General features: G+C 34.5%; 1 protein-coding gene across 4 annotated transcripts; it reads left to right on the top strand.

Moving 5' to 3' along the window:
* Window positions 1-1,575: 1,575 nt before the first annotated feature.
* LOC137716540 (homeobox-DDT domain protein RLT1) lies at window positions 1,576-10,191 on the top strand. 4 transcript variants are annotated; one of them, XM_068455993.2, is made up of 8 exons: window positions 1,576-1,832; window positions 4,591-4,698; window positions 4,789-5,424; window positions 6,902-6,978; window positions 8,241-8,612; window positions 8,719-8,802; window positions 8,934-9,013; window positions 9,808-10,191. In XM_068455993.2, the coding sequence occupies exons 1-8, from the start codon at window positions 1,826-1,828 to the stop codon at window positions 9,875-9,877; spliced, it is 1,434 nt and encodes a 477-aa protein (XP_068312094.2). In that variant the 5' UTR covers window positions 1,576-1,825; the 3' UTR covers window positions 9,878-10,191. The 4 variants fall into 4 exon arrangements, with proteins under 4 accessions (XP_068312094.2, XP_088547153.1, XP_068312095.2 ...); XM_088691026.1 differs by having other exon boundaries at window positions 1,618-1,832; window positions 3,045-4,698; XM_088691027.1 differs by lacking the exon at window positions 8,241-8,612 and having other exon boundaries at window positions 1,582-1,832.
* Window positions 10,192-10,717: the final 526 nt, after the last annotated feature.

The following is a 10,717-nucleotide window of genomic DNA, read 5'->3' as shown; positions in this document are numbered from 1 at the left end:
GAGAATCGAACCTAACATCTCGCACTTACAAGTGAAGATGATTACCTATACGTTTAATTAAATCTGCATGGAAAAGAAAAATGATTAAATGATTAAAAAAATTTACCATCGTATCAATTAAATAATTGATTGAATTATGCTAAATTCAATGACATCAATTCCTCTTCCTTTAAATTTTTGGACACACAAGTTTCCTCATTTTATTTTATTTCTTTTCTCTGTTCAGTTTTTATTTTTCTTCTTCCTGCTGTAGAAGAAGATTTATTCTCTTAAAAATAAGGTGGATTTGTGCTGTAGCCGAGAAGAGAGGAATAAAAATAGGATAATTCAATTAATTGTCTAATTAACTTAAATTACTTATAATAAAATATTTTTTGTCAAATAAAAGAGAGTGGATAGACAATTTGATCTTCTAACACAAAATAAAATCATGACTAGTAATTTTGCACAAACCCATTTTTTTTTTTTTTCAAACCTCACCCATATAACACACACGTATTTTCTCTCTCTCTCTCTCTCTCTCCCTCTCACACATTTCTCTTTACCATAATATAGTTTCTTTAACAAACGTTATTATCTACACTAAGGAATACGGAGTGGACTTAGCCTCACAATGAGCTAACAATAACGTGGTTCAAATTCACCTTGGCGAGAATCGAACCTAAGACCTCTCACTTACAAGTAAATAGGAGTTGGACATTGAGCAAGAAATAAATGGTATCATTTAATTATTATTGTCTATAAAGTTTTTAATTAAATATATAAGGTAATCATGGTCAGTCAAACCTACACGAGCACCATCTCGACCCGCGAATCAAGAGTCCGTTTGCCCACCCCTAATGACACGATTATGAAGAAGAGTGACAGTCACTTTGGATTAGAGGATGAGCAAAAAAGCACTCAAATTCAAAATTTATTTCAATAGTTCAAATTGAAAAAAAATATGATGTGCCTATGTAAGTGAAAAATAAAAGAAAAATTATTATTTCCTTAATGAAAATTAAGTCATTTTAACCTCTTTAGTCGATGCTAAGAATTTTCTTAATAGATAATGCTAGAGAGACTAAATTTGTAGATGAAATTAGTAAACTAAATGATATGGAAGTTGATGATTAAATTATTACTTAAGCATTGTGCTTATTTTCTATTGGTGACATATCATTTAGTTTGCTAATTTTATTTATAAATTTAGTCTCTGTAATATTACCTTTTTTTGGTCCACAATCAATCATTTTGGTCATTTATTGAAAAATCTCCATAAAATAAGGATAAAATGACAAAAAGACCCTCAACATTTGTCAAATCATTTTGGCTTATTGTTTATTATATTAAGGGTTATTTTGCCATTTGGATCCTTATTTTACATAATTTTACCCCGAATGACCAAAATGATTGATGGTGGACAATCTCAGGAACTTTTGTTGATTTCAAATCTCTGAGACTAAAGTGAGGAGTTAAGTAAATCTCAATGACTATTTTGACTAAAAAGTCTAAAAAATAAAAAATAAAAAAATAAATAAAAAAATAAATAAAAAAACCTAAAACTGTAAAAAGTTAATTAGGATGAAGAGAAGCGAAACCGAGTTAGCAAGTTAAAGGGAAAAGAGAGGGAGAAGAGAAGAAAGAGAATTCCCCTGCCTTTCAACCTTTTCCCTTTCTCTCTCCAACATCAAAATTGAATTGGGTGCAAACCAGAAACATGCAGGCTCAATTGTATACTCCTTCGCTTCAATCAATCTGCCCAAACAGTTCTAATGGACTACGCTTTTTAGCCGTATAGAAGTCAAAAACTAACAAACCGATAGTTTCCCCGGAAACTCACACCATGGAAGGTATCGTCGTTTTCCGCTCCATCTCGGATCGTTTTGGAGATATGGGTTTTCTGTTTTCTGATTGATTTACGTTAATTTCTGGTATTGCATTGTTTGTTGTATTTGCCATTTGGGAATTTGACTATTTTGTATGCATGGGGAGCTTGGTTCTTATGGTGATGAGGGTAATCTGGGTTCTTTAATTTTGGGTAATTGATTGCTGGGAAACTTTTAAAGGTGAAGGAAAATGGCATTTTGATCATGATGGTTTGTGTTTCCTACTGTATTTGAGGACAAATACTTAGCCCAATAATTTTTTCATGTATTTACAATGGTTTATGTTTTCCACATTTGCCTTTCGTCACAATTTTCGGGCTTAGGGTTATTAATTTTCTAGTTGCTTTCTGGATTTCCTTCGGTCTTCCGGCACAGAAGCTCTGGTGACGGCATTAGGCACCACGTTAGGGGGATCTCAGGAAATTCTTGAATGTTTGTATAGATGATGCTAATACTTAACCTGGGAGGTTGGTTGTACTATATGAGTTCTTCTGTAAATGATATGGTCTATGTTTAAGATGTTGTCCAAATGTTCTATGATTGTATTGGAAAATCTGTTTTGAAACAAGAAAGTTTAATATGGATAAGTTAGGTAAATGCCGATTATTTTGGGGAGCTTCAATTGAGGGATCCCTTCAATAAGATTATTTGAGGGACACTCTTGTGGGGCTTTGTGGTGTATTTTAATGATCTGAACCATCTAGTTTTTAGGTCTTTCATCAAGTATCGTGCTTTCAAAAAAATTACTCTAATCCGAAACCATTTAACCACTTGATAAAATGGTTGTCATTTTAGTTGTTTTCTTGAAATAATGTGCTTGTGTATTTTCTTCATTGTAATTGGATGTCTTAGTGATTTTCGATTTGTCTAATTTTTTGCAAGCATGATCTTTGAATGATGGATGAAAAAGCAATTATGATGATTGAAATTAAAATCTTAAGCCGGCCTCACAATGTATCACAAAAGATTTGCTGAAGTTAGTAAAAGAATAAGAATAAAAAAGCTTGATCCGGTTTAAAAATAGATTGTGAAACAGGATAATGTTAAGCATGCAACTATGACCTTCTTCCATATACAAAATGTGTGGAAAATTTCTTGTGAAACAGGATGCTGTTAGGCATGCTACCATGACCTACGTACTTTTACTCAAGTGGCACATTTGACTCATTGGTCCAGGTTGTGGAAGGGACTTGGACAGTACATAAGCTTTTGAAGCAGGAAGTTGCATGGGAGATGTAGCTTTGCACTTATGACCCTCATTTTCCTTTATGAATGCTTACAGGGAATCCCCCCTAGTTTTCCAATTTGAGCACTGGCTGACTAGTTTTGGAAATGTATATTGGATAGGCTTAGTTTAACCTGTAATCATATAGCAGATTCCTGCAACCCAGTAAGGAATTGCATAAACTTTCCACCATTTTATATTTCTCTCAGAAGGTCTTTCTTAGATGTGGTGGTTGTCTTATTATTGTTGTCTCAAACGAGAAAGAAAGTTCATGGGAATAACCATAATCATAATAATGGTAATGAAGAAAGTTATTCTTGTGACTATCATTGCTAGAATAACTTTGTAAGAGTTTTCAGTTTCAGATTTGAAATCTTTGATATTGTTGAATCCAGAAGCAACCATTCTTAGTGTGTTTCTCACTCTCTCAGTTGTTTCTTGGAACCCCTTCTTTTGGGGGATTTTGTCTTTCATTGCTAGATAATCCGAAGAACCGACCACTTTGGTCCTTGTAATTTCGGTTGGAAAGCCTTGGGTGCCTACCAAAATCTTAAGTCACTTGCTTGGCTGGTGGTTCTTGGTGAATTAACACATGTAATATGCCAGAAGAGAAGACAGTACTCTTCATTATCTCCTTGGTGTGCACTAAGAAAACCTGTGGGAGAATCTTCTGACCATGTCGTTCTTTCCTTGTTCCGCCACGTCACAAATCTAGATTAGATCAATTCTGGCTTTTGGTTTGGAATGGGTGGTTTGTGGGAATTGCTACTATTGACTATACTTATTCATTATGGGGAGGGATTTCAAGAAGAGAAATGTCAGCCTGTGGCGATCGGCTGTTTTGGCTCTATTTGGGTGTTGTGGTAGGGACAGAATAGCAAAAGCCTTCATAATAGTAAGGAAGAGTTGGCTTCACTGGTGACATAATAGAATATCATGCCAGGAGATATTCTTGGAGAGACATTTCTCAAGGCTTTGGTGTTTTGTTTTCTGATTTGGTTGCAGGGAATGGAGAGATGATCCGTTTGTGGAGACAAATGGATTGGAGATCTCTTATCTGTGCCCTATGTCATGCCTATTTTGGTTTTCAGTAAAGTTCCTGTTTCCTATTAAATAGAGAAAAACTGGGTTGGGTTAACTAGGAGGAAAGCATCTTTAGTTTCCAATTAAGTGGAGATGCCAATAAATTGAAAGGGTTTTTCTAGAAGATCGGAAGTGCATTATTTGAAATAGTGAAGGATTTTTATGACTGAACTCAAGTAAACAGGGTTTGGTTCTTGTCGAGTTCTATCATATTCCACAGGTCATTGACATGCCCTGATATTAGCCATGTTTATCTTTACCACCACAATTTATAGTTGAACAAATGAAGCATTATATTCAAACATAGAAGCTGGTTCGATAACAATTATGCCCTGCTGGATGTTTATTTATCTTAAATCATTGATTTCATTTTGTGACTAATGTATCCTTGTTCACATTTTGGTTGATATTTAGAATCAAATGAACTGCATTCTGAGGAGAATAAAAATTCCCAAGACAATAATAAGAAAAGAAAGCTCAAGACACCAGCCCAGCTTATGGCTTTGGAGAAATTTTATAATGGTAAGGATACTTCTCTTGGCTTATGTTTTGTCTTGCTCAGTGTTGAGCCATCAAATTTCTCAAAAGAATGTTCTTTTTTACTTTTTCCAGAGCATAAATATCCTACGGAGGAAATGAAATCACAACTTGCAGAGCAGTTAAGATTGTCAGAAAAGCAGATATCTGGATGGTTTTGCCACAGAAGGTTAAAAGACAAAAGATTGTCGAGAGATGAAACACAAGGTAATGGACGGCAAGATCGTTCAAGTGGTGTTATTCAGGATCGAGCTAGTGGACTTGGGCAGGACTCTTGTGGCAGCACTAAACATGGAGAGCATAGGTTTATTGATCCAAGGGAAGTTGAAAGTCGAAGGCTTTCTGGGCATGATTTCGCAGCTGCAGATATCACCCGCAATTATAGGAGTCACTATACAGAAAGAGTTGGTGACAGGGATAATACATCTTCAGAAAGTAGCTCGTATTTGCAAGATAGGCTCTTGACTCAAAATGAGGATCCGTATGATGTGGAAACTTCTAGATACCTAACACATACCAAGGGCATGGAAAACATGGGATATAAGCCCTCAGGGTTTTTGAAAGTGAAAGGTGAAGCAGAAAATGCTGCTATTACAGCTGTTAAGAGGCAACTCGGGAGGCAGTATCTGGAGGATGGTCCTCTATTAGGTGTAGAATTTGATTTTCTTCCTCCTGGTGCATTTGAATCACCGATTATGGATTCAGGCCATGGTACGTCATAATATACTCTGTTCATAGGAACAAATTTCATATTCCATGAAATAGTCTGTCTGGGAACAGAAAGATTGCTAATTGTTTTTCGGATCTTGTTACTTAGCTTGTATTGATGCTCTCATATTTTTCTTGTGCAAGTGATTAGTGTGAAGTTTTTATTTTTGTTGTATAATTTTAATCTGCTTTGTGCATAAGGTGTAAACATAAATATTGTTAATTTGAGTGAAAAAAAAACCCATTGAAACAAGATCTTTAAGGTGTGACATTTAATTTTATTATGCAAGTTGTTCTATATGGAAGGCTTACGTTAATCTGCTGGCACTGGACCTTGTTCAGTGAAGTAGCATAGACATGGAAATTTGAACTTGATGGAGCCTTTAATTTAATATACTGTTTTATAAAAAGCTCGCAAAGATAAAATTTAGGCCTTTGAACAGTGGAACACAAGTGCTTGTGTTTGCTTTCCTATTTTTTGCATTTATTTTTAAAGCATGGGTAGTTGGGAGGAAAGTGGACATTGTAGGAAGAAATGCAGTGGAGAGGGAATCCTCATACCATAATACCGTAGATGTTTAGAAGATAGTAGTTTGTGGATTGAAATGTTCTTAATATTTAGTGTACCTTCTTTCTTTAAATATGACCATCCAACTTATCTACCTTTAGCTGGCACTAAACGTTTTTGCCCTCTCTCTTTCTCCCTTTGAACCCCCCTACTCCTTTGGCTTTGGATGTCAGTATTTATCTTATTGCATCTTGTTTGTCTGATTTCTGCTGTGCATTCTCAGATGTAGCATTTGGAACTGTTTCTTTCATTTGTTTCCAATGTTTGATTTGTCTTGATCTTGGTAGTTATGATGATTAGTAGATTGAAGAACTTCTATTTCTTTTAGACTAATAGCATACATTTTTTTGTGTGTATGCAAATGCGAAACTGTAGCTTTAACTGAAATCATTTTCATTTTGCTTCTACTTAACTCTTTATATTTTTTTTTAATGTTGATGAAGACAGAATATTGTTGGGGAAATATTGTATTATGGACAATTATGTTAAGAAGGAATGTAGTGGGAAGTTAAAAAAAATAAAAATAAATAACAATATATTGTTCATGAAAACACCCAGCTGCCTACTTTTATAAATTAAAAAGAAAGGTAAAATAATAAAGTTGCTGGGTTGGCATTAGCAGTTGAGTCCTGTAGCTGTAATTCTTGAAATATTAGATGTACATGGTATTCTGAAGCAAAAAAATATTTAGTTGACACCTACTTGGGAGTTGTTTATTTTCTGAGCATGTTTGTCAAAAATGCTAAACATTGCTTCTCCTCTCTTCTATCTTGACGTTATACTCTAACAGTGTGTGATTGGCTTCCATTCAGATTCTTCAGTCTTTCAGTATTAACCCGTACTGTTTGAATACTTATATATTAGGTTCTTGCAGACTAGTCTTATATGTCTGTTTTGTTCATTGCTATGCAGAACCATCCACTCTTGGGAATCCTGTCCTCCGTTCTCCTGACATATCTGGAGTGAAAGGGCAACTAAGTCCAAGCACTGTAAGTGGACCTGATGCATTTTCGTTACACTTTGACAGATCTGGTGGAGGGGAGGGTGTGAACTTTGTGACGGGGCTAATTTATTGGTATATTTTCATTATATACGAATCACAGCAAGGAAAACTTGTCAAGTCAATTGCTATTGCATGAATGTATGGTTCAGATTCAGTCTGGCAACATAAATCTGCCAAGAAAACATTTATAGCTGGATCTCACCTCCTCATTATCTCCTGGATGTGAGAGGAGGTCGCCTGACTTATGTATTGGCAGTCAACCAGCCACATTTTTATGAACCATTTGATATCTTGCATCATTGTCTTGGCATATTAGCAAATTACAGTTCCATAAGTTGAAATTATAATAGAAAGTTGGGATTAGCACAACTTTCTCCTAATTTGTGTCCATGAAGCAAATAATTGGTTGTTAATACTTGATTTCATGGAAGCAAAATAAAACTCTTCTATGATGTCTTCGCTCCCACCCCCGCCTAACTGAAATGCTTATAAACAAAACAAAACAAGGGGAAACTTGATATAAGTCCAATTTTTTGAGCCAATAGTAGGAATAGTCCAGTTTATTAAAATAAGTCCAATTTGTTATATTTAATTATTTAATTATCAATAGTTATCCGTTCAATGATAAGATTTATTATAAAAATCAAATTTCTTCCCAATTATCTCTTTGCTTATTTCTTTTTATTTATCTTTTTGTTATTTCTCGTTCTTCCTCCTACTTTAAACCCCATTTATAGATTTTATTTTTAATTTTTATAATCAACCTATATCACAGGTTAATTATATTTATCTACCTATATGACAGATTCTTTTTTTATAATCAACCTGTCACAGATTAATGTGTCTTACTTGTAGGTGTGTTATGTTTTTTCTACATTTTAATAAGTTTTTTTATCTCACGTATAGGTATTATATACATTCATATATTTGTTACTTGAGTTAGGGTAGAATGTTTTGTAGATAAATTTATGTTAGTATATTAGTTTTTTTGTTATAAGATATTAAATATATTCTTTTGGAGTTGGAAAATGCATAATATTAGAAGATTTTAATTGATTTTTAATATTTTTAGAAAATATAAAATGAGTATAAAAGAAATAAAAACATATAATTAGATAACTGGACTCATTCCTAAAAACACTCTACATTTTTGGACCTGGATCTAAAAGCCCCTAAACAATCTCTCTCTCTCTCTCTCTCTCTCTCTCTCTCTCATGATACTCTTTCCGCCTTTTAATGCTCTTGCAGAGATATGAAGTATACAACTCCAGGTTGAATTCCCAGGATTCATATTTACAGCAGGAAAATCCTAGCATCATGCATGGGTTTGATCTTCAGGAGAAGAAATCAAGCAAGCAATTGAGACAAAAGTCGACTTTTCTCAACGATACCAATCCTTCCCCTGGAAAAAAATCTCCCTTGGATGTTTACGATAAACCTTCTGGAGGGATTTCTGCTTATAATAGCAATAAGAAAGATAGAATGAGATCTAAGGGTTACTACGGTAGGAAAGTTACTAGTGAACAAACAGATCCTCGCTTAGATGAGTATGATAAATTTAGTAACCCCAAGACTGTCCAAAGGAATGATTACTTGAAGTCAAGGCCTTCAAGTTCTATAGTTAAGCATTCTGAGACTGCCTTTTGACTTATGTGCTCTATTATTCAACGACTCTCATACCAAAAGTACTTGCCTTGTGACTTTTTTAATTGCTTTTTTTTTCCAGGAGAAGTTTGATGGAGAATGTAAGGCCATGAAGGACTATCACAATCCACTTAGAGCAAAAATGAATTCTACAGATGAATTGATGGTGAGTTTGAACTTTAGTGGGACAATGTTAATAGGGCATGCATGGCATTGATACATAATTACATACAATTACTTATTTACGTATGGTGGTTGGCATTAGGTTGACATCCTTTTTTTTCTTACTGATCAAAGGTTACAAAACATGCCAGAGTTAATCTCCCTCAACGAGATTCATTTGCTCAAATTCCACCTCGTAAACATCAGAATAAAGGGTTAGTATCACTTAGGGCCATCCTTTCAATTGTGCACGTGTGCTTTTTTCCTCTTTGATTTTGATCATCAATTTTTGCCTCTTAAAAAACATGACTAATATATATATATATATATATATATATATGTATGTATGTATGTATGTATGTATTAGGGCTTTTTCCCTCTATTGAATGCTTAAGTTAAATCTGCAAATGCCACATTTTCCCCAGAGTCAGTTTAAATAATGTCTGCATGTTAAATGTTTGGCATCGAACTTACATGTCAGAGCTAATATTGCAGATACAGTAGATGGCAAAATCTTTTCTAGGTTAGGCTGTTATTGTTTCCCGACTAGCATTAGAGTTCATACTGAATTGCTTCACTTTATTGTTTCAGTTACCGGGCCATTTCCTTTTACCGGGGTGACATGCTATTATTTTGTAGTTGCTCTAAATAAGGATCTTACTTTGAAGAGGGGATTCTTCGTCTTGTTGATTTCTGTATGACCTAAACTCAGATTACGGATGGTTGGAATGCCATTAGAATGAAGCTGTTGCTAGATGGAATCTTGATAGTCCACTTAATCGTAGTTTTTACACGAATTTAGCTGCATTTAGTTGCATGAAATAGGAACAGTACCCAACTTTAATTCTGTCCTAGTACAAAATAATTTTTTTTTTTTTTAATTTCTTTTGAATATATCATTACGAGGATTAACTAAATGTTACTATGTCTGTGTTGCGAATGTAGTATCATCAAGGATTAAACTTGTTGACATAAATATTTGACGGATGATCATACATGTCTATTTCAGAATTGTCATGGAGATGCCATCTAGCTTCAGTGAGGATGAAACTGCAGAAACCAATTCTTCTGTGGATTGAGGTCCCCATAGTTGAAGGATGGAAAGCCGTAAGCGATTCACAAGGCCCTAGGGATGTACAGTTGAAGAGAACATGTATTCTATTTAAGCACTTGTCGGCGGCGGGAATCGGTTTTGGCCTTTCAGTGATCATTTGTTAATATGTGTAGAAAGTAGTTTTGTGTACTGTTTTAATTGTTACCGGTTTGTTTCGTGGAAGAAAGCTGATCAAACTCACATTACTTTTTTTTTTGTTGGTTAAATGATGGCATTGCTTTCAGCAACTATATTTGGCTTGCTTTAATTGACGTGAACAGAGGGATAGTCACTTGTTAATTGTTTCCGGTTCACGCAACTTTTTGGGTAAAATTCCAAATTGGTTTCAACCTGTTATAACCAGTGCAATTTAGGCCGAAACGTGAAGAAAAATCAGGTACGGGCTAAAGGCCCTAGCCCGCCTAGGCGTGCTAGGCAGTTCCATTGTTTTTAATATTTTTTTAATTAGGTTAAAAGGTTTTTTTGAATAACCTACTTAATTAGTGAATTCTCAAATTTGGTTTTAAGTTTTTCTTACTTTTGTTGCATTTGTATGTGATGATGACAATATGGCTTTAAGTTTTAGGTTTTGACTTTCTTAGATTCTCAATACAAGTATAGTTTTATTTTTTTTTAGTGTAAGTAGCCATTTATTTATATGTTATATAATAAATTTAATTAAATCCGGCTAGTCCGTTTAGGCCCCCAACCTAGGTCCCACCGCTAGGCTCTAGTTCGCTGCCCAACTAGTGGCTAACATCTTTTAAAACCTTGGTTATAACATTCTAAATAATTGCCTTAAAAGTAGACATTTGGCAAGCCAATA

The sequence above is a fragment of the Pyrus communis genome, chromosome 3 (genome assembly GCF_041283825.1).
Source record: "Pyrus communis isolate YQ-2024b chromosome 3, ASM4128382v1, whole genome shotgun sequence".
Taxonomy (NCBI): domain Eukaryota; kingdom Viridiplantae; phylum Streptophyta; class Magnoliopsida; order Rosales; family Rosaceae; genus Pyrus; species Pyrus communis.
This window is presented reverse-complemented; position numbering and strand designations above follow the sequence as displayed.

Bases quoted from the DNA above. Each gene is read 5' to 3' on its own strand.
- LOC137716540 (XM_068455993.2), top strand. The intron at 6,979-8,240 runs GTAAGTGGACCT...ATGCTCTTGCAG, and splicing joins GGCAACTAAGTCCAAGCACT to AGATATGAAGTATACAACTC. The intron at 8,803-8,933 runs GTGAGTTTGAAC...TACTGATCAAAG, and splicing joins ATTCTACAGATGAATTGATG to GTTACAAAACATGCCAGAGT.